The 18,398-nt window shown below is 37.3% G+C and overlaps 1 protein-coding gene across 1 annotated transcript in view; it reads right to left on the bottom strand.

The window, feature by feature from the left end:
• Positions 1 to 13,956, bottom strand: part of LOC110193871 (myosin-1) — a 34,969-nt gene extending 21,013 nt beyond the window's left edge. The window contains exons 1-12 of the mRNA XM_020965893.2: positions 13,753 to 13,956; positions 13,525 to 13,668; positions 13,260 to 13,416; positions 9,864 to 9,891; positions 7,794 to 7,902; positions 7,609 to 7,701; positions 7,415 to 7,478; positions 7,124 to 7,222; positions 6,931 to 7,034; positions 6,719 to 6,857; positions 2,180 to 2,298; positions 1,531 to 1,680 (exon numbers count right to left, since the gene is read on the bottom strand). Coding sequence (XP_020821552.1) covers positions 1,531 to 1,680; positions 2,180 to 2,298; positions 6,719 to 6,857; positions 6,931 to 7,034; positions 7,124 to 7,222; positions 7,415 to 7,478; positions 7,609 to 7,701; positions 7,794 to 7,902; positions 9,864 to 9,891; positions 13,260 to 13,416; positions 13,525 to 13,668; positions 13,753 to 13,956 — 1,410 coding nt within the window. The remainder of the gene's footprint in view (positions 1 to 1,530; positions 1,681 to 2,179; positions 2,299 to 6,718; positions 6,858 to 6,930; positions 7,035 to 7,123; positions 7,223 to 7,414; positions 7,479 to 7,608; positions 7,702 to 7,793; positions 7,903 to 9,863; positions 9,892 to 13,259; positions 13,417 to 13,524; positions 13,669 to 13,752) is intronic.
• Between the last annotated feature and the right edge of the window lie 4,442 nt (positions 13,957 to 18,398).

Genomic DNA, 18,398 nt, shown 5'->3' with positions numbered 1-18,398 from the left:
ACTTCCTTGACTTCATAAATAGAACACACTAAACATAGTCGAATTTGTTCTTGATAATTTATTCATGAGTTTTAAGATGCCATAACTATACAGTAATGCCCATCAATGCCACTGAAATATGCAAGGCTATCTATGCTCAACATCTACAGAGTACTGTGATTCTTGAGTTTTTGAACCTGTTTTTTATACTTTTTTCCTCTCTTTCAGGTTCTCAGCTGCTGTTTCTTGTTTCTGTCACCATGCTTGAGTCTAATAGACCTACTGTTCTAATCCACTATGTGTTTGGAACCAAATAACCTAAGTTATTATAATTGTTTTTTTTAAGTAAAAATAGAATGTGAATACAAGTCTGAGAGATTCTCCTACATGTGAACTTTAGGATATGGACTTTGAGACATTCCTGCTTAGTTTCTTCTTAGATAACTTTGTCAACTTTCTTAATCTCTGGGAGCCTCAGTTTCTTTTCTTTTTTTCTTTCCTTTTTCTTCTTTTTGACAATTGGGGTTAAGTGAGTTGCCCAGGGTCACACAGCTAGTTTGTGTCAAGTGTTTGGTTTGAGGCAGGATTTGAACTCAAGTCCTCCTGACTTCAGGGCCAGTGCTCTATCCACTGTGCCACCTAGCTGCCCCGAACCTCAGTTTCTTAATCTGTAAAATAGAATAGGAGTTTGGACTAGTTCCCTTCTAGCTCTCATTCCCATGTTCTCTTTTCTAGATAACTGAAGTTCCCTGATAAATACGTGAGGTAAGTGCTACTATAATTTCTGAATTATTAAATAGCTTTCATTTTTCAGTCAACGTCCCTAAAGTGAAACATGATGGCACAGTTTTATTAGAGTTGGTGAGATGCAGCGCAGTGGAGAAAACAGTCAAAATGATACATTGCCTTTTTTTGTTATGCTCAAATATAGTTTTATAAATAATCCCCTGCCACATTTCTCTCTGACTAGGCAAAATCAGCAGTGCTCATGCTGTAACATTCCTCTGGTGATTGATTGGTTACTCCCTTTCCAGCCCTGCTTAGAAATTTCCACCAACACTTGTTCAAACAACTCAGGAAACTTTTCTTTTAGCTTCTCATTCACTACCAGTGAAATGTTTCTCAGTAATGCGATAACTTTCTCGGTTATGCCATCTGCCCCCTGGTTTACACTTTCAACTCCTGAAATCTTTGAACGAACTAGCCACTTTTCTTAAAAAACACCATAAGAACTATTGAAATTTTTTTCCTGAAGTCATTCTCAATTACTTTTATTTCTTCTGCCAATGTACTTGGATGGTTTTGATATGTCACCATCCTGCCTAACCAGATGGCTTCTCAGATTTCATCATGTCTCAGCCAATTATTGCTCAACTTTCCTTTACCCAGACAAGATTTGGAACTAGATTTGCCACTAAAACATATGGCCAATACCTGTCCTATACAGTAGGATTTTTCATCCTCTCTCAACCTCAGTTTAGTTTAGGGCACAGTCATCTCACGGAGAACAATCTCCAGAATCTATAAACTTCTAAATTATTACTAACTCACATCAAAGATCTCAAAGCCAGCAATGTCCAAGACACCAATGAAGTACTGTCTAGGCTGCTTGGTGTCCAGCTGCTGGTTGATACGAGTGACCATCCATAGGAACATCTTCTCATAGACAGCTTTACCCAGAGCACCCACAGCATTGAGCACCTGAAGTACAGATAAGTACAGATATGTCAATCAACATGCAATTCCTGTCTTTATTAGAGAATTGCAAAGGATATTTATTTTTTATATATCTCAATATATGTACATGTTATCTCCAACAATAGTTTATAAGTTCTTGTCTTCATCTTCTTCAGCACCTAGTAAAGTGCCTGAGATACTTCCAGCTGTTTAGTTGTTTTTTATTCACGTCCAAGTCTTTGTGATCCCATTTGGGGTTTTCTTGGCAAAGATACTAGATTGGTTTGCTATTTCCTTCTCCAGCTCATTTTTACAGATGAAGAAATGGAAGCAAACAGGGTTAAGTAACTTTCCCAGGGTCACACAGCTAGTAAGTGTCTGAGGCCAGATTTGTACTCAAGAAGAGTCTTCCTGAGTTCAGACCCAGCACTCTATTTACTGCTTCACCTGATATCTAGTAGAGGATTAATAAGTGTTTGTTGATTGCTCAATAACTAAATCTCTAGCTAACAAACTAATTTACCTGCTGCACGGTCTGGCCTTTGGTGACATATTCATTGCCAACCTTCACTCTAGGGTAGCACAGAGCTTTGAGGAGGTCAGCAGAATTTAAATTTTGGAGGTAGGCAGCCTTGTCAGCAACTGCGGGGAAAGAAAGGTAATAATGACAAATATAACAGGCCAAAGAAATTCACTCATTAAAAGAAACTTTTTAACCTCTAAAGCCTCACCATAGTATAGAGCTGACAATGACTTTCAAAGTCTATGGGTTTGACCAAACTTCAAACACAACATATATTGTATTTTTATATTGTATATATTATGATGTATATGTTACATTTATTGTAAATTGTATATCTTTTTTCTGAAAACCAATATAACTGATTTCAGAAAATTTCATCAAGAACTTGACTACACAATGACAATTTTTTTTAGCAAGACTTTCGCTGTCCCCTACAAGTCCTCACCTTACATGTTCATGAACTCTAAAATTCTTGAAATCACTCCATATTTCCCTCTGCCTTATGATTCTTAACCCTATTCTTTGTTCATACCATGACCTCCAATCCCTTCACCTCCTAGTTCTTTCTCAGTTCATCGCTCCTGTACTCTCTGCCCTTCCCCATCTTGACCACTTGGTGAACCAGTTCAACTCTATACACTATCCTTTTCTCCTGAGTTTTTGCTTCTTTATCCTATCACCAATCTTGCTCTGACAAGCCCAAAGCTTAGATTGCTCCCACCCTCAACTGCTTTTGCTCCTATTTACATATTGCCAAACATAGCTGGAGAAAATCATTAAACTATGCTAACTGGGTCTGTTACAATTTTTTTAACATAATCTCAATTGGCCCCTCATTGCAGCAAGGCAGCCCTTCTACACCTCCCTAATTGACGCACTAACTCATTCACCACAGTGGCTTTTCCACATGTTTTCATTGTTCCTCAAGCCTCTCATAGCTCTCCTCTCCCAACTGTCTCAGTATTTATATCTTATTTATATGTTAGTATTTATATCAAAGTTCCCTGAAAAAAATTTGAAGACATTCACTGAGAGCCTCCTCGTCTCCCCTCCTCCTAATCTCATATTATCCAAATGTCTTTTGCCACTATCTCTTCTTTCTTCACTGTCTCACATGAAGAGGTGGCCCCTCTTGGCCAAGAATAACCACTCTACATCCAGAAGATTGTCTTTACCACCACTAATCTTCAATCTTTCCCTTTCTATTAGCTGCTTCCTTGCTACCTAAATGTGCTCATGTCTCCCCATATTCCAAAAATGCTTACATGATCAATTGTGTCCTATCATTGTATATCTTTTGTGACTAAGCTCTTTTAGAAAGTCATTTATAATTTGTGCCTCCACTTCCTTTGCTCTCACTCTCTTAATTCTCTGTATTCTGGCTTCCAAACTCATCATGAGACTTTTCTCTACAGAGATACCAGTGATCTCTAAATTGCCAAATATCATGGCTTTTTCTCAGTCCTCATACTTCTTGACCTTCCTGTAGCCTTCAATGCAATATTATTTTCTACCCCTTGATATTCACATCTCTCTAAGTTTTCATGATACTGCTCTCCTGTTTCTCCTACCTATTTGACCACTTTTTTCTCAGTTGCCTTTCTTCATCCAGGTTACCCTTGTGAGGAATGGGTTACACCCCCCCCCCAAGGCTCTGTCCTGGGCTCTCTTTCCATCCCCCTCCATACTATTTTGCTTGATAATTTTATCAGTATCCTTGTTCTCAATTATCACCTCCATATACATAATACTTAGATCTATTTATTTAACCCTTATCTCTCTTCTGACCACTAGTCTTGCATTTCCAACTGCCTGTTAGACATCTTGAATTGGATGTTCTGTAGACATAATAAACTCAACATGTCCAATATTGAACTCTTTTATCTCCTTTTCTTCCTAACTTCTCTCTTACTGTTGAGAACACTATCATTCTCTCTGTCATCTCAGATTAGGTATCATCCTTGACTTCCCAATCTCTTTCATCCTTCTTATTCAATTCATTGCTACATCCTGTAGATTCTACCTTTATAACATCTCTCATAAGAGTTCCCTTCTCTCCTGTGACACTGCTACCACCCTGATGCAAGCTCTTATTACTTCATGCCTGGATTATTATAATAGTCTTCTAGTAGGTCTCTCCTCTTTAAGTCTGTCCTCACTCCAGTCCATTCTCCATTCAGCTGTTAAAGTGACCTTCCTAAAGTACAGGTCTGACCATGTCACTTCCTGATCACTTAAATCCAGTAGCTCCTTCTTAACTCCAAAATCAAATAAAAATCTTTCTATTTCCTTTTTTTTTTTTTAAATTTATTCTGAACTTAATAAAACAAGCATTTCCATAACATAATAGAATGGAAAAAAAGATAATTGTACATGAAACTGCAAATCTATCATGTGCAACTTGCTTAACAATTATGCTTAACATATAATAAAGTTATCCTACAACTTTCTTTTTTCTATTTTTTCTTCTGTCTCCTCCTCCCCTACTACCCTAGAGATGACTACCATAAGACACAAATACACACATATGTAAAACTATTCTATACATACTCTATCAATTTTTTCTCTACATGCAGATAGGGTCTTCCTTCATATGTCCTTTGTAGTTAATTTGGGTATTTATAATACTTAGAATGACTTAGTCACTCAAAGTTGTTCTTAAAACAATATTGTTGTTACTCTATATAATATTCTCTTGGTTCTTCTCATTTCAATCTTCATTATTTTGTGCAAGTCTATCCATGTTTTTCTAAGTTCATCGAGCTCATCATTTCTTATAGCAGAGTAGTATTCCATCACATTCATATACCACAACTTGTTCAGTATTTATATTCATAAATACTTCCTTTTAAAGCCTTTTTATAGTATGATTCCCTTCTACCTTTCCAGTATTCTTATACCTTACTCTCCTCCACATTACTTCATGATCCAGTGGCCCTGGCCTCCTTGTTTTTCATCACATAAGATATACCATTTTCCAACTCTCCACATTTTCCCTGGCAGTTCTCATGTCTGAAATTCTCTCACCCCTAATCTCTTCCTTCTGGCTTCCTGGCCTTCCTTCAAGTCCCAGTGAAAATCTTACTTTCTGGAAGAAGACTTTCCTGGTGCTTTCCCTTAATGCTGGTGCTTTTCCTCTATGTTTATTTCCAATTTATCTTTTATATGTCTTTCGTACATAATTGTTTGCATGTTGTTTTCCCCACTAAATTATAAGCTCCTACAGAGCAGGAACTGTTTTTACTTTTCTTTTTATTCCCAGTGTTTAGTAGAGTGATTAGCATATAGTAATTGCTTAATAAATGCTTATTGACTTGGCTTTGTGAATATCTACTAAATCAAATGAGACAATACAAGTAGAGTTGTGCAATCATTGAAGTGCTATTTAGTGTTTTTGTCATTATTGTTGTTGCTAATACTGGGAGGTTGCTTCACATTGTAAATATACACTTGGTATCAAAGCAAACAAAAATTCAAGCCCCACACATACACCCTTGGCAAGTTCAGACAAAAAATAATAAAGTTATTATTATTAGATCTATGTGAGATGAGGGACCACTTCTACCAATGCAGTTGTAGAGGTCTGAAACACTGAAGTATGGAAGGTCTTTTAAAACACCACAAGAATGCTTGCAAAGGTTTCAAAAGAGCCTTTCAAAAACTCCCGACCAACTTTGTCATTGATTCAAATATACTTGTGCAGACAGCTTTTCATACAAATCACAGGATTTTAGAGTTGGAAGGAATCTTAAAGAGCATCTAGTCTGGAACAGCTAGGTGGCACAGTGGATAGAGGAGTCAGGAGGACCTGAGTTCAAATGTGACCTCAAACTCTTACTAGCTGTGTGACCCTGGGCAAGTCACTTAACTCTGATTGTCTCAAAAAAAAAAAGAAAAGAAAAGAAAGTAAAGAAAGAAAAAGAAAGAGCATCTAGTCCAAACTTCTTATTTTATAGATGAAGATACTGAGGTCCTGAGAGGTTGAGATGTGTTCAAGGTCACACAAGTAGTAATGGCAGAGCCAAGATTTAAATCCAGGTTCCAAATTCCATATTCCAAATTCACTGTTCTTTTTAATATAATGTGATCCACTTTTTGAGTTCATAGTGTTGCCATCTGTGGTAACCACAAATTCAGCAATAATTCTTAAATACTTGAATTCTTAATTCTTAAATATCAATTTCAAGCCTGGAAGTTCTATGTCCTCCATGATGCCTTCAGCCCTCTGAGCTTTTCTATTAATTGTCAGTATCACTCATTAAGCACCTACTTTGAACTTATCATTTTACATATTTATAGTCTGTCTCTCTAACTAGATAGAAAGCTCCTTGGGATCAGGGACCATATATTATGTATATTTTCTATCACCTTCCAGCTTCCATTACAGAGTTCTCTATTATACTAGATAATAAGTAATTTTTGATGGTGTCTTTTTTTTCCTTGAAGAAATTTTAACAGCACAATTTCAAGGGTAACGTAAGTTAAAGATAAGATTTTTCCCTCCAGTTATTTAAAAGTAGATGAAGATTTAGCTAATACCTTCAGTGCCATCTGGCTCAGCTTGTTCCTCTCTCTGCTTTTGCTTGAATTTCATGTTCCCATAATGCATAACAGCCCCGGTGAGCTTGTAAATGGACACTTTTTCATCAGAAGTGAAGCCCAGGATATCAATAGCACTCTGCAAGACATTTAGTTCTGTGAAGGCCATACACTAGAAAATTGGTCAATTTTGCTTCTTATCATTTACTTACATCAGTAGCCATTAGCTCTTCTTGGTCATCGATGCTGGGAACAGTGATTTCCCCTTGACTGACAAAAGCATAGTCATATGGGTTAGTGGTGATCAGTAGCATCTCTGTAGTAAAGGAAGAATGTATGTCTCAAAACATTGGAAAATATTGAAATGTTGTTAAAAAGCTTTTATCTTTCTCCCTTGGTAATTACCAATCAGTTCTGGTTTCTTGTTTGACATGATCTGATAAAATATGTGGTAGCTTCTTTCAGCCTTTAACTGGAAGGTAACCCTAGACTTCTCTAGCAGATCTGAAAGGGAATGTATAATTAACAAAATCAGAAATTAACAAAGAAGTTCAGATTGCACAAATTTATGTTTCATTATTTAAAGCAGTAGAATATTTCAGGGGATTCAAGCAATCAATTGTCATCTGCTGAAATTCATTTACTTCTTGGACAGTTATTTAAATATATTTTTGGTGGTTGATTCTAATCACTCACATGTTTCAATGTCAGCTGAAGCCAGTTTCCCAGTAGTGCCAAAGTGGATCCTAATAAATTTACCCTTGAAATGAAAAAAAAAAGTATAGCTATTAAAAACATGGAATACAAACAAATATATTTATCAAATTGTTAGCTATGCTAATGGAAATAAATACCAAAGACAGATCTCTTACAGAGATGAGAAAACTTACAAATCGAGAAGAGTTATCATTCCTCACAGTCTTGGCATTGCCAAAAGCCTCCAACAGTGGATTGGCGCTAATGATTTGATCCTCAAGTGTCCCCTTAAGAGGAACAAATTATGATATTAGGGGCTTTGTACATAGACTTCAGAGCACAGGAAGAGGTTTCATTCCAATTCTGGTAATGGAATCACCTGCATCTTCCCGGTCTCTTCCTTCTTCTTCTCCCCAGTCACTGCAATTGTTGCAAAGTACTGAATGACACGCTTGGTGTTGACAGTCTTCCCAGCACCGGATTCTCCACTACCAAACAGGAATCACAGTAAATATAAATCTTCAAGAACTTCAGTCAAAGAAACAGTAGTCACCCTAAACTAGAACCTATATTTTCTCCATCTATGTACTAGTGGAAAAAACAAAAACCTTGGATTCCAACTCTATGATTCTACTTTATCTATGCCTTTCTGCCTGGGCACCTGACATTATCTTCAAGCTTCATGCTTATTAGAAGTAGAAAAATATGGAACTAGTTGTGGCTTTGGCCAAGGAGGGAAAGAGAGATGTATGTGACAAGCACTGTTTACCCCCATTAAGGTCCTTACCTTAGTAACATTCTCTCCTTTCTTAAAATTCCCACAGAATTTATCAGTGCCACTAATGATATAATAACAATACATAGCATTTATGTAGCACTTAAAGGTTTGCAAAGTGCTTTACAAACATTATCTTATTTTATCCTCACAACAACCCTGGGAAGCATCCTCATTTTACTGATGAGAAAACTGAGGCAAAGGTAAGGTGACTTGCCCAGATAAAGTGTCTGAGGCAGTATTTGAACTCTGGTCTTCCTGACTCGGTCTAGTGCTCTATCCACTGTGCTACCTGGTTGTCATTTGGTTACTAGTTCATATGCTGCCTCGCATTGTTACTCAACAATATATTTCTTATCTTTCAAACAAGATTGTAAGCTCCTAAAAAGCAGAGATCATGCCTTTTATTTCCTTTATTTTCCCTTCTCTAACACTCTACATCTCATTTTCCACAAGGTTCTATATATATATATATATATACACACACACACACACACACATATATATGTATGTATGTATGTATGTATGTATATACATATATATATATACATATATATCATTCAATAAATTCTTGTTGAAAAAGAAACCAGAATATTAAAGTTAAATTTTAAGTTAAATCACTCAGTCAACTAGCATTTATTAAGCACCTACTATGTGCTAAGCTCTGGACACATTGTGCTAAGCACTGAGAATTATTTCTAAGGGAGAAAATTATGCCATTTCTTGAAAAATTTTTCAAAAAACATTTGGGCACCTCTGTCCCAAGCAGTGTTCTAGATGCTGAGAGACAGGAAAATTAAGCAAGACAGTCCTTCCTATGAAGCTTAGAATCTAGGAATGAGATAAGGATACCTCAGGCAGAGCTTATTTTCCTCTAGCTACATGTTCAGAAAGCTACAAGAATATTCCTATAGTGTGCATTGCTCTGGGTATGATTTAAAAATGTGATGCCATCTATTCACTAGTAATCACTGTGAGAGGCAACAGAGCCCCCTTTCTGGAATAGACAGGCTAAAACAAAAATGAAAACAAAGACAGGTTTATTGTGATTCAAAACTTCAGTGCTTCTAGTACTCACAGTCTCTCATTGTTTACACTCGTGCCTTTAGGAGAAGACACATGGTACAGTAGAAGGACTTAATCGTGGAAGCCCTGAGTTCAAATCCTGACTTTGACACCAGTAATGTGACCATTAATAGTTCAGCCTCAGTAAAATGGAGCTATTAATATCTGAGCTAGCCACCTTACCAGGCTTTTGTGAGGAAAGTGTTTAGTAGACCATTAAGTGCTATATAAATGCAAATTGTTGTTATTATTTCAGATCAAACTCAGCTTCTCCTCTTGTTCTCAGCAGCCAATAGGCCAAGACTAAGCTGGGAGTTTCCTGGGTTGTTGCCTGTGTTACAGGTCAGCATGCGAAATGCCTGAGTTTCTCTCTGTCTCTGTCTGTCTGTCTGTCTGTCTGTCTGTCTGTCTGTCTCTCTCTCCCCTTTCTGACCATAATTTTAGATTCAGGTAAAATCTAGAACTTAGATGAAAATGAAAATTGCTGTATGGCCCTGTTCTGATTCCACCCCTGCTTTCCTAGATGACTGGAGAAATTTTCCACTTCTCTTATGTCTCATTTTCATAACTGCTGAAATGCATCATTGGTATTAGCATAAAAATACTTACGTGATTAAGATAGACTGATTCTCCCTATCTGAAAGATAAAAGAAAGTGAGAGATATTTAGTAAGTGCATTACCCACATGTCCTGACAGCCTGGCAAAAAAACATTTTGACTGCCAATAGAATGATGTATCGGTTTTCAGATTCAGCATTTGAATATCTAAACTTAGGAACACTCACTCATTTGATTTATTGTCCTAGCCAGGGATGGGGAACCTGCAGCCTCACAGTTCCCCACCCTTGTGACCTAGACTATTGTAGTAGTTTTTATTAATAAAGCATTTATTAAGCACTGGCTATATGCCAGACACTGTGCTTAATATTGGAAATGCAAAGAAAGGCAAAAACACAGCTCCTGCTTCAAGAAGCTTACATTTTAATGGAGGAGATAACAAGTAAACAACTAGGTAGAGGGATCTAAACAGGGTGAACTCTGAGACAAGAAGGCATTAGCAGCTGGGGTGGAGGAGCGTGATGGAGAGGGAGGACCAAGGGAAGACCTCCTGCTCTAGGTGAGGTTTGAACTGGGTGTTGAAGGAAGTCAGGGGAACTAGAGGGTAGAGGTTAGGAAATAGAGCATTCTAAGCCTGGAGGACAGCTGGACAGAAGAGCTGCAGTGCATGTTTGAGGGCTAGAGTTGCCTAGAACATAGTCTATGTAGACTAACAAGGTAGGAAAGGGTCAGGTCATAAAGAGCCAAACAAAGCAGTTTGTATTTAGCCTTAGATGTGATGGGAAGCCACATGAGCTCATCATCAGGGTTCTCTTTCTGACCCAAATTACATTTCTTACCCTAATTCTGTTTCTGTCAGAGATTCTGAGGAAGATTTTTAATTAGACATCTTGCTTTTATTCTTGTTTCCCTCCTCATACAGATGTAAAAATAATCTACCTGTCACATATTTGATCATGTCTCTTTCTTGCTCAAAATCTAGTGGAAGTACAAAAGGGGTAGCTAGGTGGAACAGTGGATAGAATGCTGGGCCTGGAGTCATGAAGACCTGTGTTCAGATCTGGCCTCAGACACTTAATTACTAGAGGTGTGACCCTGGGCAAGTCTTTTAACCCCTTTTGCCTCAGTTTCCTCATCTGTAAAATGAGCTGGAGAAGGAAGTGGCAAACCATTCCAATATCTTTGCTAAGAAACTCCAAATGACGTCACAGAGTCGGACATAACTGAAACAACTAAACAACAACAAACAATGAAAGGAAGTACAAAAGAGATGTCAACCTCTCCCAGAGTTTGTTCTAAGAAAGAAACAAATTATTTAGGTTGTGTGTCCACATTTTTATTTCTCTCAAAGCTGGTGACATGCATTACATGAGAGTTACAGTCTAGAACTGGGCCCCCCTAAAGAGCCAATCCAGAACTGGCTCAATTTGGGATTTGGGGGTACAGGGTTGTATGCCCCTTGAAGAGTAGTTGTTCCCAAGGGGTGCCAATCAACTCTGATTGGTCAACACACTGGGAGGTGAACTGTATTAAAATGAGGTCTTGAGTACCTGACTCAGGTCATTTAATCCAGGTATAATACCTTTTCAACAAGGGCTGACATCATCCCACAATCATTCTACCTCTGGACAGAGGAAATATCTGTTCTATCTACCCCCCAACCAGACCACTCTCTCAGCTTTGGACTATCGAAGCAGAAGAATGTCTCTACCCAAACCTGAGAAGATTAAATCAATTCAGGTCTTGGTTGGAGTTTGACCAGGATAAGACTCAATGCAATCTTATTATCTGTAATGTCCTTCTGAAGAACTTTTCAGAAGAGGGCTGGGAGGTGGGGTGGAGCTCTGAGTCTAGAAATCATTTTTCACGGAGAGAATTTAAAAATGTCGGGGAAACCTTCCCGACAATCGGAACTGTCTAAAAGTGGAAGGAGTTGCCTTGACCTTTGGTAGGTTTCCTCTCACTGAAGGTCTTCAAGCAGAGGTTGGATGACCATTTGATGGGCATGTTATAGTGAGGATTCTTTGGGGTATTTGGGTGGGACTAGAATTCAGAGGTGGGAACCTGTGGCCTCCAGGCCACATGCAGCCTTCTAGGTCCTCTAGTGTGGCACTTTGTGTTTAAACTTCACAGAACAAATCTGTCAAAAGGCCATACTTGAGGACCTAAAGGGCCAAAGGTTCGCAACCTCTGGACTAGATGATCACTGAGATCCCCTTCCAACTCAAAAATTCTGTCACTCTATAATCCTATGAATTTAATTGAAGGTACTAATGCTGTCCTCTTCCATATGAATATTCCAAGCTTTTGGAGAGAGCTTAAATTATCCTTTTTTTTTTTTAATGGATAGAAGCCTATGATATAATTAGTTTTATTCTTACCCTCTCACAAATCCATAGATATACAAAGAAAAACTACAATTTAAAAGCAGAATCCTTTACTACCTGAATTTAGGCATGTCACCCTTTATCTCAAAATCTCTCGTGTTTGTGGTGAGCAAAACATAAAGTGGTTATCCTCTTAAGCACAAAAAAAGAGCTCATTTTGGTTTAATTATGTGTTATTAGATCACCAGAATTATTCCCTAGTTGCCACCTGCAGACTTAAATTAGACATTCTCTTCCAGTCCCTGGTTAATATGGAAAGTCAGGAACACAGGAAGACCCTAGGAGTCAGAGCTAGAAAAGTCCTTAGAGATAATCTTGTTCAGCCTCCTTACTTTATGGATGAAAAATAAAGCCAAGAGGAAAGTGATTCTCCCAAAATCACCTAGTTAGAACTGTGTGATAAATGACAGAACTAGGATTTCAATCCAGGATTCCAAGCTAAAATCCAGGGCTCTTTCTACTACATGTCCCTGACTAATTAGATGAGAAGATACTAAGTCATGTTTGAGCTAGTTAGCTTAGCTGCTGGTGTTCAGCAAAATGTGGTGCTAATTTATGAAACTAAGGTTGGGAATTTTATCTCTATGTAGAACAGTTAGCTTCCCAGAGGAAGTGGGAGGAAATTCTATTTCCTAGCCACAGACTGTATCCCAAGCCCAGGCAACCATCTCACAAACATATTTGGTCAAAAGCAAGACCAAATGAAAGATAATGGGTGGATCAGTACTACATATCACCACTACTGGAAAGCAATTCAAAGCTTATGCCCTTTTGAAAGTAGGTCAATGATGTATCATCTTCATAACATAATATAACATGCTCTAAGAACCCTTAAAAATTCCTAAAAATTGATGACAAATAAGTAGCCTAGGCTCTTGAGAGATTTGGCTTAAATAATAACATTCTGATTCTACTCTAATTTCTTACTCTAAATCCCATTATTTAAATTTCTTTGCAGAGGGCATATAATTTTTAAAAGATACTATAAATAAAAGCCTCAGATACCCGCTATGCAGTAATTGATGACATAGCTAATTTTACAAAGAACTGAATCACTCACCAGTTAGCATGAACTGATAGGCATTGTCAGAGATGGAGAAGATGTGGGGAGGGGCCTCCTGACGCTTTTTGCCCCTGTAGGCAGTCACCACCTCTGCATTATACACTGGCAGCCACTTGTAGGGGTTGACAGTGACACAGAAGAGGCCTGAATAGGTCTGCATGAAAAAAGGAATTAGAAGCACATAACAACCAATTAGATAACTAAATAAAATGAATTTTTTCAAGGAGATAACTGAAAAAGGAACTCTTGAAAATTTACTCACATAGATCATCCAGGCTGCATAACGCTCTTTGAGGTTATACAGAACAGCCGGCTCATGCAGGTGAGTCATCATGGCCATGTCCTCGATCTTGTCATATTTGGGAGGGTTCATGGGATACACCTGATCATCTTTAACAGTCACGGTCTATTAAGAAAAATAGAAAAACAAATATGAAATAAATGAAATAGATACAAAACAGGTGGGATAACCTACAGAGAGCTTGCTTACCGCTCCTCCTTCTGTCTTCGCTGTCACTTTTCCAGATTCCCGGCTCTGAATAATAGCCTTTACAAATGATTCTTTAGCATCCGCCACAAAGACTGATGTCTTAGCATCAAAAGGCTTGTTCTGGGCCTCGATCCTTTCCTTTTCAGACTTCCGGAGGAAAGGAGCTGCCTCCCCAAAGATGGCCATTTCAGAATCCGAACTCATGGTTGCGGATTACTTGGGGCTCCACAGAAGAGGACTTTAAGAGGGGGAAAAAATGATAGGACAGTGAAAATTCAGGATTTGGACTTTATTCTCCTACTAGTTTATCTCTAAGCATAATGTTGTTCATGTGTAATCTCTTGGCTTTATTTCAGGTGAAATGTTAATCCCAGGTGCCATTTGCTAGTGCAGTCAGAAACCAGTCATGCCTTTGGAATGAGACAGTGAATTTTGGCTCACCTACTGTGACATTTTTTAACTGCTTTCCCTGCCTCATTTGTCACAGCATCACTTCATAACTATGGTTGCATGGGGTGTCACTGAATGGGAGCAGCTGCTTTTCTGGGAACTTATATTGAAAAAAACCCAAGATATATCTCTAAGTTATTTTTCTCTAGATTTTTCATGTATGCCTGTGTTCCCAGGTAGACTGTAAGCTCCTTGAGGGCGGGGGCCATGCTTTCCACTTCCTATGTGTATCCCATAGCTCCTAGCACATTGCTGGGTACCTAGTATACTCTTAATGTATACTTTGGGAATTGAAAATAGAAAAAATGAAAATAATAGCAATTATTTTGTAATAAATGAAAGCTCTTTCATTAAAATAATTGCTTTGTTAAAGTCTATATTATTTAAAGAAAGATTGCTATGTTCTTTCCATTGTTTGGAAAACTTTTTATTAAATAGTTTTCTCATGTTTACATAGCTCGCTTTTGTACAGCACATTATACTTTTTAAAGCATTTGTCTCACAACAACCCTGTGAAGCAATATGTTTAAAATATATATACAAATATATGTTCTAAACATATGTAGACATACAAATATGTATTTATTAGGCATTTTTATTATATATACTGGACTACATGGTTCCATCTAATTCTAAATCTATGATACTAAGGTCTAAGGTAGAATGTAATATGAGTAAGGGAAAGATCCAAAGCTTTCTAGGAAAATTTGAGAAGGGAGTGGAAGAAACCAGGGTTTGGAAGAGTTGTTGTTGTTGGTGGTGGTGGTTTTTTAAATGTCAGTGTTACTATCTCCATGCTACAGATGTAAAAACAGGTTCAGAGAAGCTTAAATACCTTGACCAAGTTGAGACAGCCAGTAGGTATGGGAACCCAGAGTTGTTCCTCAAGCTTTGACTCCAAGAACAGCATTCTTTCTGCTGAACCTCACTGCCTTCTTTATATGTCCTTTATACTTATTACCCAAATAATTATTACAATACTTCTTTGTTCCAGTTTTTGTTTTCCTGCTATTGCTTTGAGTGTCTCCATTTTCTTAAAAAGATTCTTCTCCCTTTCAACTTTAAATGTCTTTCATCAATTCTCTTTTGACATCATTATAGAGGATTTTATAATAACAGGAATGTAATATTGCAATTATTTTCTTGAGAATAATTTTCTTAAGGACTTGATAATGTCATCCCATTGATGCTAAACAGACTACTGTGAGGATAATAACAAGATTAAAATGGCTTGTCTCCTACCTTAGCTTCACAAACATGTTTAGCTCCATTTTACTGGTAGAGAATTAAGAAACAGGTTTAATTTATATTTTGCAAAGTCACTGGAGGGAATTCAGCAGTGTGTACTCATTTACTAGACTTCATCTCTAGAAATATAAGATCAAATTATACATTTTGACATAAGGCACTTTTGACTAAAACTGTATAAAATGCCAGTTATATGTGCACTTCCTCTACAAGTAAAGAATAAGATTTCAGAATACAGCAATTTCCTGTTCATTGTAATTTGAGCATCAAAAGAATATTGTATCAAATATTGCCTTCATGATAGAAACAAAAATGAATGCTATCTAGAGACCTGAAAAAATGTTTGCTTGTGGGGCAAAATTTTGGATTTGATGATAAACCCTTCCAGAAGCCCCAGCTGCCTCTTTATGTTGTAACTATTGCATATTCATAGTAAAGATCTGTATGCTTAGATGAAGCAACATCAGGTGCTAAGGGATGCAGAGGAAAATGCTTTTACTATTAACAGGTTGCCCCCTCTACATTCCAGTGCAGGGGATCCCACTGCTCATTTCCACATCTGTAGAATGGAGATAATAAAACTCATGTTGAATAAAAAAAACACACCTCTCTGAACCCAGGGAATAGAAATAGGATCTTACCTTTTGTTTTACAGATGAAGAGGCAAGCTTGAAGGAGGTCAGAACTGTGAGAGAAAGAATGAGTTCCTTCTGATTGACTTATTCAGGCTCCAGCAATTGCCTAGCTTTAAAATATGAACCTTTGAAAATGACTGGGAACATTAAAATGCCTAATTAAAATCCCTACAGATCAAGTTGATATTGTACTGAAAGGACTGCCAGAAACAGCAGGACCAAGGATGAGTGGCATGCAAGTGGACAGCCAGACATGCTTTCCCTGATTCCCATTCCTTGCAGACACAGAGCTATCCTCAGACACACTTACCTTGAAGCTTTATGTGGAAGGACAAGTCATTCTCATTCTGCAAGGCACTTTTATAGGATCAAATATGGAAAATATGTAGCCTCCTCCTCTTTCTTAAGTTAAAATATTGTTGGCAAAACTTTTTTTTGGCAATCTAGTCTCCCAGCATAATTCTCATTCATATAAAGATGTTTGGATATAATTAGAAATATTTTATCCCATACTGAGTAAGTATGTGAATCAATCTCCTATAAATAATTCGGGAAGGGAGCAATCTGAAAGTGATCTGAGAGAGTATGTTGTTATAATGTAGGTGTTGTCTAAGAGAGAGCTTGGTCAAGGATTAAGATCTCTGGATTTTGTTGCCTACTGTACTAAGCTCACTGTGTTGTATTTTTTAGACTCTAAAACTTTCTGAATAATTGCAAATATATGTTTGGGGAAAGTTCTTTGCTGGTAAAAAAAATGACTTTTTTCCATGAAGGCAGAAACTTTATATAAATTATTTTGCTTATTTATAAGATGCATGGAAGTTTAAGTGAAAAAAATTTTAGTCAAGCTAGACCTCATTTTTTTCCATTGCCTTCTCCTGAGCTTGTCCCCCTGACTCTTTTGAGACAAAGTTGCTTCACCTTGTTTAACCATTTCATTCCCATTTACCAGCTTTCTTTAGAGTTGTCTTTGATGCCTGCAATGCTCTCCATTGTTCACCAACTGTTCTTTGCTTCTCATCAACCAAGTAGCTTGAAAAATCTGACTTCTATGAGTTCTGAATTAGAAATTTCCTTTTGATATTTCTTTGTTGAAGTATTCAGTATCTATGACCTTCTTTCGCCTCCCCCTGCACCAAATAATATGCTTTCTCCTTTTCATTGCTACTATGTTTAAATATATTGCTTATGTATTTTTTATATGTAATTAATATTTATACTGAACCTTTAAATGTTTGTCATATTGTTGATATATCTGTTATCATTGTTCATGTTAGTATTATCTGTCTAAAGCAGCAATCATGTCTATTTAACTTGATTAGAGTAGAACATTCATTTAATTGCTTAATACAGTACATATCTCTTGGTTGATGTGGAGAATATCAGATGATAAATGTACCTCTTTTGGCTCTTCTAGAAACCTCCAAGATCACTTAAACTCACTTTTCATCAACCTAACAGACTATACAAATAGCATACATTTTAAAGTAAATCATTTGATCAGGACTGAAACAATTATCAAAGGAGTAAGGATCTATTTCAAGACTCCTACGTAGGCATGGAAAAGGGAAAGTATATACAATAGCTAGCATTTATATAGTGCTTTAAAGTTCATGAAGTGCTTTACAAATAATAGCCAATTTTATCCTCACAAAAACCCCAAGGAAGTAGGTGCTATTATCTCCATTTTACAAAAGAGAAAACTGAGATTAAGTGACTTGTCTTGGGTTTCACAGCTAGGAAATGTCTGAGGTAGGAATTGAACTCAGTTCTTCTTGAAGTCAGGTCCAATGTTTTATCCACTGTGCTACCTCACTGTTTATGTAGCTATAGTAACTGGACTGAAGTTTGGTCAGGGACAGGAGACAGTAAGTGGAGTTAATGCAACATCTGGATCTCTCCACTAGCAACACTGAGGTTTTCTTCCATCTCTGCCACAGGTAGAGATCCTCTTTCCCCTCTCCTCATTTTATCTCAATAGCCATTAATTAGCTGCACTTTTGCTCTACCCCCTTCTACATCAGATGCTACCATGATTGTTTCTTTCCCTTATAGCTCCGCCTCCTCTGTAAAGGAGGAAATGAAAACTGATGATTCATGACACAATCACTTTGGGTCCAGGCACACATAAGAAATGAAATCCTGAGAAATACAATTTGGGTTGTTCTTCAGAGGAAATGTGTCCCTATGACATCTAATTGGATGTCTAGAAACATTGGTTGCAAATGTAAGCCATAGAATGTTAGTGGTAGAATATAGAGATTATTCTAGATCTAGTCCAACTCTAGAGAGGAAAAGTATTTTCCCCAAGGT

This window comes from Phascolarctos cinereus, unplaced genomic scaffold, assembly GCF_003287225.1.
Source record: "Phascolarctos cinereus isolate Bilbo 61053 unplaced genomic scaffold, phaCin_HiC Scaffold_5;HRSCAF=322, whole genome shotgun sequence".
Taxonomy (NCBI): Eukaryota; Metazoa; Chordata; class Mammalia; order Diprotodontia; family Phascolarctidae; genus Phascolarctos; species Phascolarctos cinereus.
Note: the sequence above shows the minus strand (reverse complement) of the source record. Positions and strands in the feature narration are given on the sequence as shown.